This window comes from Acromyrmex echinatior, chromosome 11, assembly GCF_024713525.1.
Source record: "Acromyrmex echinatior isolate Ae372 chromosome 11, ASM2471352v2, whole genome shotgun sequence".
In the NCBI taxonomy this organism is placed as follows: Eukaryota; Metazoa; Arthropoda; class Insecta; order Hymenoptera; family Formicidae; genus Acromyrmex; species Acromyrmex echinatior.
In genome coordinates this window covers 13,925,196-13,947,318 of record NC_141862.1, presented here as the reverse complement: position 1 = coordinate 13,947,318, position 22,123 = coordinate 13,925,196, and the positions used below count along the sequence as shown (strand labels likewise).

Genomic DNA, 22,123 nt, shown 5'->3' with positions numbered 1-22,123 from the left:
ATAAGGAATACAACATCAAATAAATGTATATATCTCTATTAGCAAAAAGATTATAAGCAATATATAAAAATTTCGAAATAGATAATTTTTTAAAAAAAGCTGAGTATGCCATATCAAGAATAACATTTGAAGAATTAATACTGCACTACACTGTTATTACTTTAACTTTATTGTAAAAAGCTTTTATAATTTATTATCCATATATATGGATTATCTTTCAAACAAGATAAAAATATATCAATAAAAATTAAAATAGTTCAGGAAAACAATTTGGCGCACAGTTCGAAGAAGCACAAATATAATATATATGCAAGTACATATATAATATATATAGTAATTCAAGATTGAATTATTTAAGCATTAAAAGATCCAGCTTCGAGATCGTTATAGACATACGTTTAATTTCTAGTATTGTGTTCTCATATGCGATCTAAAATAAAAATTCTTAAGAAGATGCTGGAGTGGCCAAATTGTAAGGATTTTGCAGATCGATATAAATCTCCGAATTTACTAAACAAAATCAAAAATCCTTTTACTGGGTTAAAGACGCAAAATTTGAAAATGCTGCAATAAACTTTATACCAAAATCGGAAAAAAAGTTAAAAACTTATATTTTTTCAACTCATAGAGCTGTCACCTAACATAGATGTTTCCATAATACAAATTTTATAACTCGTATAGATCAAATAATAATGCAGCACTCAACGCATTACATGCACAAACAATACTGAGTTTATGAAACTAATCATAAGATTAAAAACTTCAAAAGAAAGATTTATCGATCTGCAAATGACGTGTATACGAACGCTAAGCAAAGATTTGGAATGGTAAACAAAGCAATAATTGTGTCTAGCAGTAGGCGTTCGATCTACTAACAGATAGCGTTGCAATATGTTAGATAAGGACAGATGAATAAGTTTGAGCGAGGCACAACGATATATGTATAAGTACAAGAAATGAATCCTCATATTGTTTATAAAAATATATGTCACTAATATCAGATAATATCACTAATATCATTTCCATGGACAAAATCAGTAAAGTCTTCTTCCTGCAGGAATATAATTTCATGCAGCGTATTTTAGGATAATCGTATGTTAATACAGAAATAAGTTGCTAATCCAGATTTTATGCTAAAAATACGACAGAAATATAGCGACTATGGAAACAGGGTATATCAACCAGATCTTCGTACTCCGTTTCTCAAACGTTGCGCCACGGCGTATATTCAGGCAGAAACATCGTTCGGTCGGATAATTAAGCAATTCCACCCGGTCGAGGCGCCGTACCCAAGTGCACGTTCGTGCAATAATAATACGCAACTACCATTGTCAATCGACACGTTAATGCGCGCGCGAATGGCCCTTCCCGCTCTCCGAGTATCGCTGTCACGTGGCATCGTTTTACGCGCGACGCCCACTGGGGAAAATTCATGAGCAGTATAACGGAACTTTGATGTCTTCTGCGAGAGGAGGTGTTCAGCCGGAGGGATGTTCGCCGCCTCTTAATAGGAAACGTTTCTCTCTAAGGAAGTGAAGGGGGGAGGGGCGGCATAACTTAATCAAGGTGGATGGCAGCCTCTGTGAGAGGCCGAGAAAGCCAACGGAGACTGATGTATATACGTGTGCGTATAACTGCACGAGTTCCATGGAAGAAGGGGTAATTCGATAAGATTTATCCGAAACCTTGCAACTCAAAGAAAATAAAAGCAAAAAAAAAAAGATATGTTTCTCAGGTGAAAATTCGAAACAATGTATTGCATTTTTAATCGATTGTTAGTCGACAGTTATTAATATTTTGGTTCGGACTTGTGAAAGGATAACGGATTGCATCAGAGTACCGATAAAATGGAAATAAATTATTGAATAACTAGAATATTTCTCGATAATAATGTTTAATATATGAAGTGCTGAAGGAATGACAAGTACTTATCTAATAAACATCAAATTTTATATTGCGTAATATATTTCAGGAGACGGTAGTGTCTCAGTGCTAAGCCAAGCACGCACCGCGTTTCTTTACGCGAGACCGCGAGTTTATTGTATAATGAAACAGCACAGATTATATATTGAGCAAACAGATTATACATTAAATAAACAAAATCTACATTTTAGTTGTTCGTATTTAACAAAGACTCTTTCATTTATCCTTTCCTCCTTACTTCTCTGAATCGGAATTTAAAAGATTTCACAACAAATATAAATCAATGAATCATTCTTAAATGTAGTTGCAACTTTATGACTTTTCAACAGAGACGCTCTTAGCGGAAGTTTTGCTCGTTATTCTCGCTCGATTACGGGGACTTCCGATTAACTTCGAACGGCAAATTGCGCGCTATGAACTGTAACACGTAACGTATCGATCGGACGCGCATTAAAGGTGCGAGTCGTCAAAGGTAAATTGCGTGTACCGAATCGGTCAATTTCTGCAACCCTTGCGATATAACAGCATCAACTCGAAATCCACCATCCTTGACACAGCGGTATCGCGTTGCGCAACGCGGCACTGTGACATAACGCGGGCTCTCCTCTCTGGAGCCGATGAATCCCGCCGCCTAACGCCGACTTGAACGTAAAACAGTTCCACCGTCGCGCAAACGCTCGAGTGTGTGAGTAAGCAGGCAATGCAACAAGTGTCCTGAGGTTTTGAATCACAAGCAGATCGCGGCATGCGAGAGAGAGAGAGAGAGAGAGAGAGAGAGAGAGAGAGAGAGAGAAAGGAGAGAGGATGGGAGGCCAAAGAGTGGGAGGGTGGTCGCAGGGGCCGACGATGAAGGGTAGAAAGAGACGGCGTGCTGAGGGTGCGAGATAGAAAGAGAGAGAGGAAGAGAGAACGAGAGAACAGATATGATACCCAAGAGAGAGGTTTACGCGAATGCGCGCCGGAACATGTGAGATGACGTGTGGTATCGAGTGTTCGACGCTTGAACGCCTCGATGCCTTCCTTCGGGAACGGTAAATATCGCGTGTCGCGGGCAACCATGCAGGAATTCACCGCGTTTTGCCGATAACGCCCGAATTCGGAATTCAATCGCTTCGCGGATCGACGGATACTCGATGGTTAGTGACAAGTCTAATACCAAAAACTCCAATACTGAGAAATATTGTTTACAAGCAATGGGGGCGGTTGCAGCTCGACAATTGGAGACATCAACTTACGTCTTTAATTATAAAATGGTACTTTTTTTACTTGCGTTCTATGCGACGTTTAAAATTTCTAAACCGAGAAGACAAAGTGTATACATTTTTTTTTATATAAATTTTTTAAATTATAGTTTACAACTTACCGTTCTATAGGTGCGCTTTTGACCAGCATGTTTCCCGGGACGTCCTTCGAGATCAACATGAACGGCGTGGATGATATCGAAGAAATTCTCCACAATCGCGACTTTTTTGTACACTCTTCCAGGTGGAACTGTACCTTCGGCACCATTTAACGCCTATAAACAGAATACACGAAATGATAAGAAATTTAACTTATTATTACGTGTGAATATATAATTTAAAATGCAACAAAATGTTGTAATAAATAGCAAGATTACGCGATTTTATATTTTCACGTTCTTTGTCGTGTTACAATTTTAGACAAAGCGAATATATAATTTAAACGATTCGATAATTTATTAAATGTTTTACACGTAAATATATATGTATTTTTTAAAACCTCTTCAAGAACTATATTATATTCAAACGCCACCTATTATCTAGGAAGTAACTTCCCTTCAAGTTTCCCAATCGATAAGCGTGTTTAGGTCACAAGCTGTTACCGACGTTGACATCAAAATCTACTTTATCGACTGCTAGTAAATCAGTTTTCTAAGTTATTATCTGCTATCGGTAAAATAGACTTCCTTGCTACATCAATTAAAAGAAAAACTACTAATTACAATTTTTGTGATTGCAACTATGAAGTTTTAATAAATCTGAAAAAAAGAAAATTAAATGTATTATATTAAGCCAATATGATGTGTTATCTACATTTCCTACATTATCTATATCATAAAAGAACGGATTTCCATATTTCAGTCAATTGTAATTGCAAAGAAAAACTCTTTTACGATAATTTTATTCTTATTCTATCATACGATCAGTAAATATGTCACAATATTGTGGAAAACTATGTAATAATACATTTATATTTAAAAAGACGAGATGCATTTACTAGAATTAGTATTTCGCTCAGACTGATTAAGACAAGTATAGATGCTGGATTTTATCTCGCAGTGCAACCTCCTAATCAAGCTTCGTCGTTTCCTATCTCGCCTGCATTAACGGAATTCTTCATTAACCGCGCGAAATTCGTCTTTGTCCGGGCCAGGGTTGAGAACCGCGGCGCGTTTCTGCGTAATCTTAATTAATCTCGTCCTAAGTACCGGCATCGCCCGCGGGCATGGTCGCGGTCAGATTGTTCCAGCGAACTTTGCGACCTCAAGAAGTTCGACGCGCATGCGCGACATTATTGTATTTCCCTAAACACCTGTTGAAGGGTAAAGTTGAACTCGTGGAGTTTAGCGCACGGGCTTAAGTGGCTGTGGTCAAGCGGGATAACAAAAGCGACGCCTATCCGATCACATTCGCAAACCGGCGTAATCTTTCCAGGGGAAAAATCATCCTCGTTCGAATTAATAATTATCGCTTTCAAATTGCCCTCTTCGAAGCACGGCATTAATGGATTTAATTCAGAATTCAAACAATTTTCAATCATCATGGGAATGTTTTATTTAATTGTTTCAAATTTTTATCTCTCGATAAAGATACAGAACAAAAATAGATTAATAGAAAATCGATATTGAACACACATTTATAAACATAAATTCGATTTATTCAAAAGTTTGTCGATCAGATAATCGAACGGGAACTTTTTATTGCGGAATGTGCGTATATGATATTTCTCGCAAAAATGATCACACAGTGCGTAAAGCAAATCCAAATATAGACAGGTTCCAAAGTAGCTTTTATTAAATTGATCGCATCTTTTGTTTAAAATTATATTCCTTTGTTATTTAACCTTTCGTGGTCATTGAAGATAGAAAGAGACCCCAAAAAGGTGTGAGGCTTTAATATTTCTAAGATCTTTTTTAAAATGCAACTTAAACTGTCATTTATCCGAAGTTCAAAATATCTTTTTTATACCTTCGGCCATATTGTTCCTTGGACATCAGCCTTTATGATTTTTTTTTAAATATGTTAAAATTAAAAATTCTCTTTAAAAAGTCACTGCACTTCTGTATTTTACAATGTTTAAAGTACGTTCAATTTTAAAGAACAAAAGCTGTAAATACGGCAATCAATTAAAATGTTAGAGTCATTTCGCCTTCTATGTGATCAACATAAAATTCTCAAAAGGTGTGATCACAAATACATCGGTGATATCTTAGAAATGTCTATCTTGAAATTATTAAGCCTCTTATATCTTCAGAATACAAAAGAACTTCCTACGATAATTATAATTGTCTTACCGTAGCTTTTAGAGATACTTTTAGATTTTTATTATCATTATACATAGGACTTTTAAATGCGGTAGACACCGAGTACTGCGTCAGAGGATTAAAACGCGGAAGTGCGTGCACGCATACAATAAGTGCCCAACCAAAGGGGCTCAAAGAACTATCGGGGATAAATTTAGCCCTTTATCCGAGCTGCCCTCAGTGTCGCTTCGCGTTACACGGTCAAGCTAATTAAGCGCATCTCACCCTCACCTTTACTCACATCTACATCAATGATTAGACGATCATCTAATGCATCAGTGACCGTTGAATCAACATCTTCCTCAAAGGAGCGGTAGAACTGGCTTTATCGCTCTGTCAAATTACCAGGAAAGCCGAGAGAGACCTGATCTCACTTTCGCCAGCGTCTCTTTCGAGATAAAGATACATCGGGGAGATCCGCATTCACCTCTAATGCTCAACGCTAAATGTGACCATTTGATTCTGGATCTTTTTTGCGATACTAAAATCGCAAGACCGTGAAGTACTAATCAACTGCGATACGATTAAAATCTTCTTGAAAGAGCAATTATTGAAAAAAGATGATAAATGTGATGCATATATATTATAGATACAAAATTTGAAAGAATTATTCGTTTTTAAGAAAAAAAGAATCTTGAAGGAAGTAATCTCTTTTCTCTAGCAAATGAGAATTTCAGAAGAAAAATGCGTGACATCTTACTAGATGAAAAATGAGACAACAAATTTATTCTCGAACAAAAAAAAGCAAGAAAAATCTTTGTTCTGCATAAATTATTTCTTAATAATCAGAAAATTTCAAGGAAAAGTTTTTATTTATTTTTTAATAACGAAATTATCAGAAGTGATTTGAAAGTTTCATATTTCATATTCGCTATAATTTAATATTGAAATCTATATTGTTCAACTTGCGATTCTAACAAAATCACAAAACATAAAAGTTATAAATGTATGTATGTATTATAAGCGAAAAAGGAAATTAAAAAATTGGATCAGCTCGAAGCAAAAAAATGAGTCAAGATACATTTACTCAAAATTTTAAAAATATGTCAATTAATAATAATAAAATAATATGATCGATTGTGTCTATTCACACAACAAAAAGTTTAAAATTGTGACATAAGACGTTTTGAAAATGTTTTATGTTTTGTTTTTGGACATTGAATAGACACAATCAATAATGTTATTTTATTATTATTTAATTGACATATTTGTAAAATCATAAGTAAATGTCTCGTTTTTGGACATTCGTTCGATTAAAAAGAGCGAATATTCAGACAACACACACACGTGTTGTTTGAATACAAACAAGAGAATCATGAAGACGTGCAAAGTACGAGCGTTACACCATGTAAGAAAGAACACGTCGGGAGGGGGATGTTCCTCAACGCGACGAGACGGTTCAGAATAGAAACACGTCAGCGCCGCCATAAATCCCTATATGAGGCGCGTAAGACCCGGCAGGGCCAAGTTTGCGGCGGTACGGCAAACGAAAATCCGGATAGGTATAGCGGCTGTTTTTAAAGCCCCCGTGGACCGCGAACGAGTTTGCATTTTAAACGAACCCGAACGTTGCCACTGCCGCCGCCGTCGCTGCGGCGCAATGCCGGGGAGAAAACAGCGCGACACGGCGACCGGCGAAGCGGATTAAAAAAATTCACAAGGGAGTCGCGCCGCGCGACTCCACACCGCTCAGTATCGGGATGTCGCGAATTGCGCGTGGACGAGGGAGAAAAGTCACGTACCGGGTGGTCCGTGCAAATCGTTTCCTCTTCCGGCGCAGATAATAGAGCGCTCGCGCGATGAGAAGAAAAGAACCGCCGAAGGAAGAGAGCGCGGAACCGCTCATCGTCGTCAGCGAGCACTTTCGAATGTTTCCGCTCTCCCGAGATATCCCAGGTAAGATATCTAAGCGGCTGACGCGCGCGAGTTTTCACCGTCAACTAATGCATCGTTCGGGTGCGGTAATTGCGATATTTAAAATATTATAGCATATGTTCAACATAAATTGACACTCGTATAATCTAGTTAAGATATTCTCAGAATCATTTTTTTATTGCGATATTACATTGCCTTCATTATTACATAATAGCATGAAAACGAACGGAAAAAAATTTTTAACAAATTATTTTGTAACTATCTGTCACATTAAGATGTCACATTAAGAACGGATCGAAACTGTTACTATTATTTAAACATTAAATTTAATTAGTTAGCAAAGAACATTCAGCTTGGTATTCTTAGCCCTTTTATTGTTTATCTATTTTAATACATTATTTTTAATTAGCCAGTTAGCGATGTGGATAATTGATATAAACCCGGTTGGATTAACCTTCCTAAAATATCGGACCTCGCAGATTCATGATAATTCGATAATGAACTTCGATTCCACAGCTGTGATAAAAATTATCACCTCAACTTCAAACTTCTCTGTAATTAATGTCTCATTATAAGATTGTAAAATTTATAGCATATTTATGGCACAGCCAGTTCAGTCCCGAAATCGAGAAAAAAAGGGTGATTTCTTCGGTCGCTCTTTTGAAGATCTTCGAAGATTGACTTTAATATATGTATTTTAATTTTGTCAGATAGATTTTTGCCACTTGCTGACTGAGAAATTCTAGATACGCTCAGAAGATCTAAAATGAATGCAATGATTTTCACGACAATATGCTATCATCTCTTTTGACGGTATATCCAGTTTAGAAGCATCTCCGGTACAACTCTGTACTCGCTACTTAAACGACAATATCACGGAATTCGCAAAGTCGCGCGTATAACCGCATCGCCGGTGGCTGTAAAACACAATTCACGCGAGCTCGGTCTCGTTCAGAGAGCCTCGTATCAATGAGACGAGGACGACCGCTCTGCCTAGTCTCTGCTATTGAAACAGTACCGAAGTAGCGTCGTAACGTTGCATAACAACGATACTAGGAAGCGACGGGAAAGTAGCACGACATCGTTGGTGTGCGCGCGCGGGCAGGGGGACCGACCGTTAAATATTCTCTCAACGAGGTCGGATTACCTTCATTACACCCGGCAAGCGACGATGATAACGACAATGGCGATACGACGACCCAAGCAGGCAGACAGGCAGACAGGCAAGCAGGCCTGACCGTAGTACCGAGAAATCCTCACGCAGTTTTGCTGGCACGACAATCACCGAGCTTAGGATATCAGCTCTCCTCGGGGTCGTTTCTTCCAGGCGCGCCGGAGCCCGGAAAGCGTGTGATTGGGTTAGTTTTGGTTTGTTGGGACGAGACACGGTCGGCCGGGCCACCCAGTAGCCATTTAGATAAACGACCGGCCCCTGTTGAGTGCCGCGGGATGCCAACGCGAGAGAAGTCAGAGAAGAGGAATGGGAAAATAGGAGAGAAAGACAATGCGAGAGAGGGAGAGAGAGAGAGAGAGAGAGAGAGAGAGGACGGTCGTGTTAACGAGGAATAGAGATCCGAGAAGAAAAGCTTCGATCCAAACATTGAAATCATACCCGATATCCAAAGAGAAAAAGTAAATCGAAATCGAGAAGATGGGACAAAGAGATGCGATGAGACGTAGTGGTTCCGTTCGAGCAGTCACCCTTTCGCCGGAAGCAGAATCGAGTTTATTACAGCATTTCTTCGACTATTGTGTTGCGATGATTGTGAAATTTTTTCGATTAGCGATTAAATTCGATATATTACGTACGAACGTCCAGAGACATGTCTTCTTTCTCGTAACGGCAGAATTTTTAATTGCTCGACTATCCTATTTTATAAAAAAAAAGAGTTTCTAAGTAAACCCATAGAACTTTGAAAAATATATTAGCTGCATTTTAAATATATTTGTTTGATTATATTGTATGAAAAAGTATTTATGTAATGTAATAGAAAATTACAATGCAATACACAAAAATAAAATTAATAGAAAATGTAGCAAAGTCCAGGAAAGAGGAGAATTTAATCAGCGATTTTCTACAATTGTTAATGTATGAATTAGTATGAACTATCGCACTGCTGATTACTTTAGCACATATAAAGTACTGACGATATTTAGAAGTTATGCTTTATCGGAATATTTGGTCGACACAATATTCTTATAATCTAAAGGAAGATATTAGAAAGAGACTTCGATATTGCACGAAGATATCGGTTTGAAACGAGCGTATCGAATCCATCCGACGAAATCACACCGAAGCAATTTCGAACTTCTCCAACGCGGCCACGGCTTCTTTGGTAACTCGAGCCACCGAGCATGGGGATAATTTACAACAAGTGTATCGATCGCGCTCGTAGAGGCGAAAAGTACTCAATTGGCGCTGTTTTCATATATATATATATATATATATATATATATATACATACATGTATATATGCACGTACCATATATATATATATATATATATATATATATATATAATATTATACGTAGGGGAAACCGGGGTCAGTAGAATAATCGAGGCTACATTAAAAACAAAACACGCAAGGCATGCGTAAATGTGTCTGAACACATCTATGATAAAAGTTATGTTACAATTTTAAAAAATTATCTAACTTTAAAATATTTAACTAAATATTTTTATTCTTAAGTTTTTTTTACAATCGTATATGATTGTCTAAGATATTTGATTTCTATTTAGATAGTAAATGTAGTTCTTGCTTGATAAAGACAGATTTTTGTTTATATGTCTTTGTTATCGTATATTGTTAATGTTTTTAAAAAATGAACGGATGATAATAGTAGACTAGTCACAGCAACTATATGACTGGAACTATATGACTCATTTAGTGACGACTTTTATAGTACTTACTCAAAATTTTATTCCTTTAAAGAGATTTACTTTTTAAGAGAGTGGTAAATGTTATAAGTTTAATTCTCTCATATCCAATCTCGAAAATAAGGCTCATTCGACTCATTATTTTTGCATGAAACGAAACAAATTTTGCAAAAAGAAACATTGTTCTGTCCTGCGAAGCGAATGTTTGTGTTTAAAATATATTTTTATAAAAGTTTTATTAATATGTAGCCAAAGATATAACTTAAAATACATTAATCTTCATTTTAATAATTTTAATCAAATTATCCCGATCCCAGAATTAGTTGAATCAGATGGAATACATTAGAAAAATGAATTTTTTTCATATTAGTTGTCAGTTTCCCCTTATTATTAAAATATTATTAGGTAGTCAAATGTATATAGTAACTGGTGTAGAATTTATTTTTTTTATAAGTCTCTTAATTTCATCTGTAAAAATTTGAAACTGAAAAATGAGTCTACTAGCCCCGGTCTCCCCTATACATATATATATATATATATGTACACACACACACACATTATATACATATTTATAAATGCATGTGCATGTGTATATATTGGCAATACAATTCTCAATTCTCGCGAATCACACTACGCTAATCACGGCTTTTTTTTTTGTTTACTGACGATTTTTCCTCGCGGCCGTTTTATTCGCGCTTTTTAAATCCAAAAGCGCCGACTGTGGATTTTTCCGATAACGTCCGCTCTCTTGGTACATCCCGCGAACCGCGTTATCGAGGTCAAACCCACCATAAAGCGTCCCATTAGCTCCGGGCGTACTCGCGTTACACCCACAAACCGCTACAGATCGATACAGAAAAATGCGAGCGGAACTTTCTTCGCATCATCTATTCCAACTGAATCATTTTAATACATCCACCTTATCCTTTTTTTTTATATCAAATTCTGAAACTCTACTATTCGGTATCTTTTATAAATATCTCAATTTTAAGGAAAAAATTTTTAAATTTCACTCACATTATATATCCATTAAAATAAATAAAATGTATAGAACAGATGATTTACTTCGTTACTTTTCAAAAATCTTAGAACCGAGAGTGTAACAAAGTACATTTCGTATGAAAACTATTCGTTGAAATTATTTAGCAATTAAAATTCTAACGTGCCTTATTTAAGTGTCGAAGGGAAATTTATTCTTTTAAAGATAGTATGTAGGAATAAAAATGTAACTACTATTGTCTACGAAAATGCGACTCAAACTACGCACTAGTGGTAGATTAGACTCTTATCCCTAATATTTTTATCGGTAAAAGGAATAGAGAACGGTTTTCCTCAAAAATTCCACTCTCAGCATCCTTGCCAAGAAGGCCGCTTTATCGCGATCGTAGCTATCAGAAAGTGTCTCGGCACCTTCTTGGAATACCGGACGACCCTGGTACTGCGACGCGAGGGAAGGACCTATCGGACCTCCCTCTGCGGAAACTTTCATCGCTCTCTCGGCCGACCCTAACTGTCCACTCGTAAAACCACTCGTCGTTCCGAGAGTCGTCCGTCCGAGTGGCTCCTCATCGCATCGTTAACGACGACGACAACGACGATGACGACGACGACGATGACGACGACGATGATAACGATGGCGATGACGATGACGACGACAACTACGACGATGACGACGATGACGACGACGACGAAACGCGCGAATCGATAAGAGAGATAGGCATGCAGGAACTCATATCAACGCGCCGACCTGGAATCCAGGACGGCCTGTGACCGGAAACCGATCGCGCGCGTCGGTCGCGCGACTAATCATCCGAAAAGCCGCGTCCGGCACGCTTGCTAACCGGACGATCCGATGGAAAACCGGAACGTCCGCCCGTCCCCGGAAATACTCTCGCGGACATCAAAGACCACTTCGATGAGATTGTATGAGTCGCGATAATAATCGCCTTCGTAATTCCACGTGTAGAGGATCACTAGCCTTTCATCATATTCGTTTGTTCGGGATTTGTTCAATTTAAAGAAATCTGGCAAAACTCGTATTCTAAAAAATAGTTTCTTAGTGCCGATGGATGTAAAAAATCGCGTTAAAAACTTATAAAATTATATGAAACTTAATGGGAAGAAAGATGAAGATGCCGCTTTTTCTTTTTTTTTTTTTTTTATTAATATTGAGAGCTTTTGACGGAAACAAAATTTCTCAAAATCATGATTTATGAAATAATGATGAAACAATGAACGTAATTTGTTGTCAGTTTCAATCATTATTGCATTCTTTAAGAATTTCATGATACATGATTATTAATTAACTTTTAAGTAGGCAGTTAGTTTAAAGACGCAAAAATTGGTAGATGGAACATCAAAAATGTTTTACAGTTATACTTTTTTTTATAGTTGTATGTTTATAATTATAATATTATGTCACAGTTAAATTTAAATAAGGTATATGAGATAGAAGAATGTAAAAATAATGAACTTTAAAATTTTCTTTGTCCAGAGAATCAGGTTTTAAAGAAAACTATGTTGTGAAAACTGTCCCATCTACCTAAGATTAATACATTTATCGAATGCCAATAACTTTTGTATCATTCTATGTACAGCAATCTGTCGCATTATATTTCTCTAACATTGGTAAATATGTAACATTATCTAGACTTCGGATGCTGTTGAGTAAATTCGAACGTGAGAGAACTTCCGGATGTTTTTCCACGTATTTAGATTATCGTGCTTTATTTTTGACGCAGCGTCTCGTCGAACGACTACGGCCAAGTATCGCGACTAAAATGAATGAGCGAAATACCGACGCTTTAACACGTTTAATTGGCGGTCGAATAATTATAACCGATGGGCAGTATCACGCTTGCGTAACCCGGTGTCACGAAATGTCAGATGAACGCGACGTTAAAGTCAAGCCGACGTGTGGCGTGTGAGCGAATAGTCGCGTTTTATTACAACGTTATTACGTTTCATCGTGACGTTTTGTACCATCGCAATGACGATGCGAAATATCAGCATTTAACCTATCATTCTCGTGTCCTATCGGATCTGTAGGTCCATCTCACAGCTCTTATGGAAAAGTAGTACAACTTGAATTTTTTCATTTACATTCTCTCTACTTAATACCATGTAACTAATAACTGTATCTAATGCAGCCATAACGAATTTTCTTTATCAATATGTACATCTCAATTAACGTTGAATCTAAGAAGTATAATTGATAGATTATAATAATATACAATTAATATTATGTGCAACACAATAATTAATAGAAAATATGAGAAATACTTAATTTCGCACTTTTACGATATAATCGCGTACTTCTTACGATTTATTATTTCGCTCTAAATCGCGCCGAGCAGGGTCACGCTAAACTGTCATGCGATTCCCGACGAGAAGACGTCGCGTTATCGGTTGTTCCCTCTTTCTCTCTCTCTCTCTCTCTCTCTTTCTCAAAGTACTGTCATGCTGACGCAAAGTGAAACGAAGCGCGGGGTCGCTTCGTATCTCCTTCTTCTCTCCGTTCAACACGTGAAGAGAGATCACGATCCTCCATCTATCTCCTGGCTTCCAGTCTGTCACGGATTCCCCTTAGTGTTCGTCGCACATCGACCGCTGTCGTGGGACGAGTACAGACTAGAGACTCGAATCCGATATGTAATGTACGCTGAGAAGATCGCTGACATATGCATGCCCCTTTGGTACCGAACATGGTATTCACTAAGTCCGATCGAGTAATGTCTTCGGACTTAAGAACCATGGTGATCATATACGGATGCATATACGGTCGCGAATGAGGTACGCGTGCGGATTCTCCAAGCTATAGAGAGAGAGAGAGAGAGAGACAGAGAGAGAGAGACAGAGAGAAGGGCAGAGAAAGTGCAGACGAGAGAAAGAATAAAGAAAAAGAGAAGGAGGAAGAGGAGGAGGAAAAGGAGAAGAAGAAGGGCTCGGATCCAGCGTCGAAGAGACTTGACAGGGAGCCTAAACGGAATAAATTATTACACGAGCTCGTCGCCGTGGTCCCCCGTCTTCTCCTTCTTCCCCCGTTCTTCTGCTTCTTTCTCTAAGGACGGATGCCACCCCGCCGTTAGCCGTCGAGTGTGCGGGCCGCCCTCCCGGCACAAAGATTCATATCTGACTCGAGGAGGCCTCTCCCTCCCCCTCGAGCCTCTCCCCAGCTGCGCCTTCAAACGGGACCCCTAAGCCCGGAGCGGGACGGGATCCGGACAATACTTGTCCGTCCAGTCGACAACGACGGCGGCGACGGCAGTCGCGGACTAAACTTCGGCATTCTCTCCTCTTCTCCTCTATCTCTTCACCGCACTCCGTCCCGCTCACACTCACGTTCTCCAAGCACGTTTCCCCTCGCTCTCGCGCAGGCGTCGCTTGGAACCGCCTGTGGTGTCGGAACAGAGTAAGCGGGACAGCCGGAGGGAGGGGGAGGGGCACGACGTAGGACGACGAGGGAGACACGAGGTGGGGAAGCTCGTGGCGCGAATGAAAGAGCGAGAACGAATGTGCGAAGGAACGAGGATGGTATCCGCGACAAACTGGAAGTCACGAGGAGAAATACTACACACGCGGAGTCTCTCCATATCTATGTTCCGAGAGGAGGAAAGAGAGGACGCGCGCAAAAGGATCCGCGAGAAGTGAGAAAGAAGGAGAGACAGAACGGGATGGAAAGCGGGATATCGTCAGTGCGGTGAAGCGATGGTAAGCGCTGGTAGAAGTAGCGGCGACGAAGTAATGACGGTGCGGCGATGCGATGGAAAGGTGGTAGTGGAGGAGGAGGAGGAGGAGGGACGCTGGGGAGACGGAGGAGAGAATCTCCGGAGATTCCATGCGTGGAGAGCCGTACGTGGAGGAACGGGCCAGCCAGACTGGGCCGCTAGCCTTGCTGGTTGCACGGAAGGCAGGCAGCTGCCAGCCAGCTTACCGCCGCCGTGCATTATACGGGACAAGAGGGAGAGAGAGAGAGGGGCAGCGTTAAAGCAGGAGACATTCCGAGAAGGGGACAGAAGGGGGTAGCGAGAGCGCGTGAAAAGAGTCGCGGCAAGTTCGGACCGGCCCGTAAGTCTCTCCGTAAAAAGCACACGCTTAGAGAGAGAGAGAGAGAGAGAGAGACGCATTGCGTGAAACCCAAATCACGCGGGGAGACCGCGTTATGCCGAGACCGTTCTCCACCTCGGTCGACCGATCGGTCGGCCGGCTAATATAATATCAGCGACGCCTGGAAATGCGATAAACCCCGTCGCGCCGTCCCGACCGTCGCGTCGCGTCGCGTCGCGTCGCGTCACGGCGCGGCCTGCCGGCTCTAATTAGTGGCTCCATATCGGAAATCGATGCCGGTGTAGCCGCGCCGATGCGATGTAGTATTCGCGGTCGATTAAGAGCGTGTCTCGGCTAAAAGGTAAAACGCGGCTCACCAGCGATACGCGTCTACGGTTCTATTTCTTGAATATATCTCGTCGAAAACGCGCGCTACTAATCCCCACCGATCGAAACTAATTAACGATTCGGTATATATCGAAAATCTATATGTTGGACGACAATGTTGCGTTCGCACAGTCGATTAAGAATGTCTCGATAAAAGATAAAAGCCTAAATGCACTAACATCCATTTATGTACCCTCTATTCTATGTGGAATCTATTTTATCGAAAAGACTGCTATTCCTCGAGGTGATCCGGGTTGTTTCTCATTAGCGATGCCATATTGAAAATCAATTTAATATCCTATTCTCGACCGATTAAAAACATATTCTGATAATAGTGCAAATTATCAATAATTTTATTTATTATTTTCTCTACTTTTTATACATATATATATATTTTATCCAAGTATTATGCTAATGAGATTTGTGGTTTCTAATTACGGACTGTGTATCAGAAATCAATTATTTAATCAGCAATATGATACTTGCAATCGATCGGTAATAAGTCTTGCAATATCTCTCTATTACACGTATGAAAACTTTAAACTTTCTTCTATGACAGAATAATTTTGTCAAATATAACACGTTAAATGTGACAATAAATATTATTTATATTTTCCAAATTATAATTACCCATTTCTGTAAAACATTGCAAATGATGGTTGATCGTAATTGATATCGATTACGTTAAAAGTATCGCCTATAACGAAAGACTATCTATTTCACAGCAATCTGCGTAACAGCACGAGAGAACGCTAATTGAATCGAAAAAACTGGATAGCATCGCCGGCGAATGATTTGCAGGAGTCAACGGGGTCATCCGCCAATGGAAGGAAGGGTCGCGAACTCCTAGACTGCGTCTGGCACGAAAGAAATCGCCAAGCTTGGAACAGTACCAGGAACTTTCTGAATACGAAATCCGCGATTCCTTTCGGACTGAAGCATTTAGGATCGAAAGTTTATGGTAACGCGGTGATCTCGTGCGATGCACCACAAAATAAATATATGTGAGAGTAGGACGGAAAGAGAGAGAGAGAGAGAGAGAGATATTTTGAGTTGTTGAATTCTATATATTAGCTATCGAAAGACAAGTGTTACGAGTACTATTCTGTATGATATAAAATGTTGACAAGTATTTCGGGGTTTTCGATTAAGCGATTGTTATAAACTTGTGAATAAGAATGCTTTAGCAGAATTTAATTATTAAAAGGGCAATTTGCAGGATTGACATTTTCACGTGAAATTGCTGCTACATATATATTAATTATTTTCACAAAAAGCAAAAAGACTCCTCTTTTACGTCGGACTATATATAAAGAAAAAATTCTATAAATATTTCTCTAACCACCTGAAAAATATACATATAATACATAACTGTACTGTATAAATTATATTTTTCAATTTGCAAAGCCATTGTTAATGTTGAAAATCAAGCAGTACATATGGCTGACAACATCGATAACATATCTAATAATCTAATTTTAGTGAAAATATAATAATTAATTTCCATTGATCTCTTAAAACTGTTTGAGACCGCGCATGATTAATTCCACGTGTCTATCTCATGAAATAAAGTAAAATTAGATTCACTGGTGCAATCTTGCATCACCTTACTTAAAAGCAAAGTCAATCGGCAGCTGGCTGGTTTCCCAGGAAGCCCGTCGATAGCGAATCACAAGGGACGTTGTTCAACCCCGATTTACGTGAATACGCCAGCGGGGCGACAAACGTATTACGGAAGTGACCGCGCTTCTATCCTCTGTGCTCTCATTCTTCCCCTCTCTCTCTTTCTCTCTTTTGCACTTTACCATTCCGCCTCTCTCGTTCATCAAGCGAGTGCGTGCGCGTGTTTGCGTGTCCTCCTATGGTCAGCGACAAAAAAAAGAGGTAAAAAAAAAAAAGAAGAGGACCTCCACTGCGGTACGGGTTCGCGTTTCCATCCTCGTCGACATTGGAAGCCGGAGACCACGGGGTAGAGAGCACGATCCGCAGTCAACGCGAACGATATAAGCCCCGTCTCGCCCTCGTCACCCCCCGCGACGCGCTCGTTCTCTCTGTCGCCGTCTGTCTACCCGATTCAACCCCCTCGTGACACCCTCCCAACCCCAACGTCGTCCGTCCGTCCTCTCTGTCCGCCTGGCGTGTCGGATTTCTGTTTGCGTTACCGTGTCACGCATCGAGCCTCGTCGCTTCGAATTCGATGGTGTTCTCATCCCCTGCCCCACCTCTCCGCGCCGCGCCGATGCGATGCTGCGTCGCACACGCTTTCCCATCGGATGTACGTGTGTAATCCGGAATCTCTCCAGCGAGACATTCCGGCTAATAATTCCTTATTGCCGTAAATCGCGAGAATGCTCGTTGGATCGTTCGCCCGCTCGCCTACTCGCCCTCTCCTGCATTCGGTCCAAGTGGATTTTCGAGTGATGATCGAGCCGCGCGAGTCTGATTACGCATCGCAATATTCTGCACCGTGTTAACGGCACCTGTCAGTATTTTTAATCAACGGAAAGTATAAGTGCTTCCGATAATCTTCGTGATAATCGCACATAACCGATGGATATATATTATATACGTATAAATACATCTGAAGGAAAAGAGAAAGCAAATTTTATAAAGTATATATAATATATGTATATATATAATATATATAATAAGATTTTTAACTTGCCATATTTATGAAAGAATGTTTCTTTATGTACCTTGTTAGAATATAATTTATGAATATAATTATTTTCATATCATTTTCTTGGCATCCATCAGTTCACTTTCGTGACTTCATAAAATTATTGATATACATAATTATTAAAAAATACATCAAGAGAATAATGTACATGTAGAATCTTTTATCAATTTTCGTTATAATTATTGAATTTTCAAATATATTTTTTTATTAGAATATATTATAATTTATGAATATAATTATATTTTCGTCTTAATATACATTTTCTTGGCTTTTATCGACTTACTTCTACGACTTTGCAAAATTAAATAATATATGAATTGTTAAAAAAAAAATACATAGAAAAAGAATTTGATGCGCGTAGAACCTTCGTTTTAATTATTAAATTAATAAATATAGTCCACACATTCATCGCGAGGTTAAAGGATACGAGTCGCGGGCATCATAAACCTATCATTGATATGATATGCGTGGTCAGTACACGTGTATGCGTATGTATGCGCGTAATATATTGTAACGGTGAAATCTGGCTGGAAGTTGCTCTCATTTATGTCATTTTATTATAACGGCGCCAATCAATTACAGCATTAATATCATTTCGCGCCGAGTTTGATCAGACCTAAAACCCGCAGCCAACGGCAAGACAGGAAATCACATGCGCGTGAAACAATCGGTGGAAAATATAATTATCGTCATTATCACCAACAGCATTTCAAACAGAATATTCTATTCAACATCGAAACTCTAACAATCTATCATTTAAAAGACTTCTATAAATCCGTAGCGTAGATCTGAAATCAATAGTGGAAAATCAAGCAGTTGGGTAGATAAGAAAGCGCTCCAGAATCCGACGTAGCCCGTAAAATGTGCTGGTATCCGATACGTAAGCGAATCCTTCGCCCATTCCCTATTTCTAAGCACGCGACCATAATCGAATCCAACACAAGCGCATTCCGCGCGGCTAGCAAACCGCTCCGGAAATATCCCGCTGGCAGCGACTGAATAGAGAAAAAGCCGACCATCGGGCGCGCGATCATCGGGCGTGTTCGATGCGTACAAGTTGCGGCTTGCTTCGGAAAGCAAGCCTCGCCTCCAATCTCGTTATCCGCGGTTTCAGATCTCTCCTCTACGGTAAAACGGTAGCTGCTACATGTTCGCGGCACGGCGGAAGAGAGGGGGGGGAAGGGGGGGAGAGGGAAAGAGCGATAGAGAAAAAGAGATCCGCCGCGTGCGCGGCGAGTCGCATGATACGTACCGACATGGATTCTCGAGCACGGTACTGCAGAATGGGGGTTTCGCTCGCGCATGATTTGAAAAGTTGATGGAAACGGCTCGGAAGATGTAAAAGCCGCGGCACGGCCTCCTCTCCACAAAAGGCCTCGCTATCCATCTACTCGCGCGCTCGCGCTCTCACGCAACGCGTACAGCTCTCTCTCCACCTTCTCCTCTCCCTTTGCTCCCGCTTCCCCTTCCCTCGCTCTCTCCTACTCGTGCCTCTCTTGCTGAGTTGCTGCGGCACTCGCAGCCGCACGCCGCTTTGTTTTTCCGCTTTCCAACGTTATCGCGCCCTTTATGTTCCCGCTCGGCGATGCACCGCCGCCGCGAAAAAATAGCAAGAACGAGAATATCCGACCGCAGTCAGACTGCGAGACAACGGGGAGAGATTCCGGGACATTATCATATATATCACGTTCTTATTGCACATTACGGTGCACTCTGAAATGTATCATTATTTTGAAATCGAAATACTTTTACTTTTGCGTAAATAAAAATAACAGGGTTGATGACTCGGTTAGAGCGAATGTTTTGTCGTTTCGATTGAGTATTGCCGTGTCTGAAAATTTTTCGAAAGTTTGGAAAATCTGTTTTGCAACTTAAAAAAATACTTTGAATTTGAAACATTGACAACTTTCTCTGAGAATCGTCTGGAAAAAGGTTTGAATAAGTGTAATTTTATTAATTTATACTTGTTAAGTTGTATACTTTACTAACTGTGCTTTCATTTGCCCATTTAATTTCTTTGTTAATTTTGAATATCGTGAATCTTTGGACTGTTATATTATTTTTGTTATATTATTTTTGTTTTTAAAAGTTCTCATGGAACGAGTTCGTTTCATTTTACGTTTTCTGATTTCGCAAATTCGTTTACATATTTCTGACTTTGTTTCAGGTATTCCTGTTTTGTTTTTATGTGTACGCCTTGTGTGCAATTCTTTTGCATAATGAAAGGAAAAGATAAGAGCCGTATCGTTTTCGTTGCCGGGAAAGAGTGCTATTAAAGAAAAAGAAAAAAAAAGAAAAAATGATATGCTGTTGAATTTATTTCGTACGTTTTGGATCTATTTTTTGTGACTGAACTAGTCTATACTTTTGGAATTTAAAGTGAGACAGATATACATTGATATTTGACGAAAGCGAAAAAGAAAAAAAAAACAAATCTGGCAGAAAAAAGTGTCGCTCTGCCTCGTAAAAGGAGATATTAATCATTAAAGTTGACCTTTTAGAAAATTCACTTCTCGAAGGAGTGAAGTAAAATTCATTCTTCGGACTGGCGCAACTATAACTCTTCAGGAAATTTTACTCCCAAAAATAGCGCAGGAATAAAAAATAAACTTATTATTAGGCATGTATCGACCTTTTTTCATCTATATTTATGTAGCAGTCTAGATTTACTGTTAATCATTTTTTAATTAGAATCCGAACGTACTCGTTAACATTAAAATCATCGATGACCAATATCAATGACAATTGATAGCACAAAATTAGAGTTCAGAGAAGAGTAAGATACGCGCGCGCGCGCGCGCGCGTCCATATCTTAGAAAGAACCGGTAAAACTGGAGCCGCCTGATGCGCACGCCTAGCGTTTATTTCAGGATTGTCTGGCGAAGAAGGTGAGATCGCGGCTATTTGCTCCTGCAAGACCGTTCAATCTTGATTGTTTTATCGTTAAGATCGGCGTATTAGAAATGGTCTGTGGAACAGCTTCCTATCCTCGAACAGCCAGCTGCATCGATACACCGATGTTGGCTCTACCGTCACCGTCACCGACGATGTAGCTGTTGCTAGGTACCACGATATCTGATTGCACGCAGGAATATCGGTCCCTACAGCCGATCCAGTACGGGCCTGCATCGACCTATACCGAGTATCGGTGGATTGGAGTATCCGCGGATTTTAAACGCTTTTCTCTCGATATCGACGTTCCGACCATTCGCAGCTGCAGTCCGAAACGGCGGTGATTTAAGTATCTAAAGTTCACCAAGCTCTATTCCGCCGCCTTCGTTTTTAGCTATGCGCGTTTATTTCCTACGTCGGAGAAGTCCCGTTTTAGCGAGGGAGATATTTCAACGCGCGTCGACATGGAGTTCTGTAGTTCGAAGAATGTATCCCGAGATGTTTTCCGTAGTGCTCGGTATTTTTACGATATATCTGAGTTTTGAGTTTCCCGCATTTTCGTTCAACGAATTGTTTACATCACGAACTGGAATCAGTCTTTATCTAAATTCTAAAAAGTTTCGTTTTCTCCATATACAAATTGTCCACTTTCAGTATTCAGAGGAAGACAAAATCTAATCAGGTCTACCGCTCGTAATGGATTACGTGCGTTCTACTTGCGATTCGACCGATAATTGTATCTATCGGGTACAAAACAAGTCGAGTTTCAAACATTCCCGAGGAAGAGTGGGGGGGGGGGGGGAGGGGGAGGGAAAAAAAAAGACAAATCGCAACGTCCTTTTCGAGGTGTCGGTTGCACAGGTGTCGGCGACTGCGTGACGATAGCCGCGCGCGATTT

The 22,123-nt window shown here is 39.8% G+C and overlaps 1 protein-coding gene across 3 annotated transcripts in view; it reads right to left on the bottom strand.

Moving 5' to 3' along the window:
- Positions 1–22,123, bottom strand: part of LOC105149788 (uncharacterized) — a 68,798-nt gene that overhangs the window by 4,079 nt on the left and 42,596 nt on the right. For all 3 annotated transcript variants that reach the window (XM_011062444.2, XM_011062443.2, XM_087411268.1), the window contains exon 3: positions 3,287–3,439. In XM_011062444.2, the coding sequence (XP_011060746.2) occupies positions 3,287–3,439 (153 nt within the window). The remainder of the gene's footprint in view (positions 1–3,286; positions 3,440–22,123) is intronic.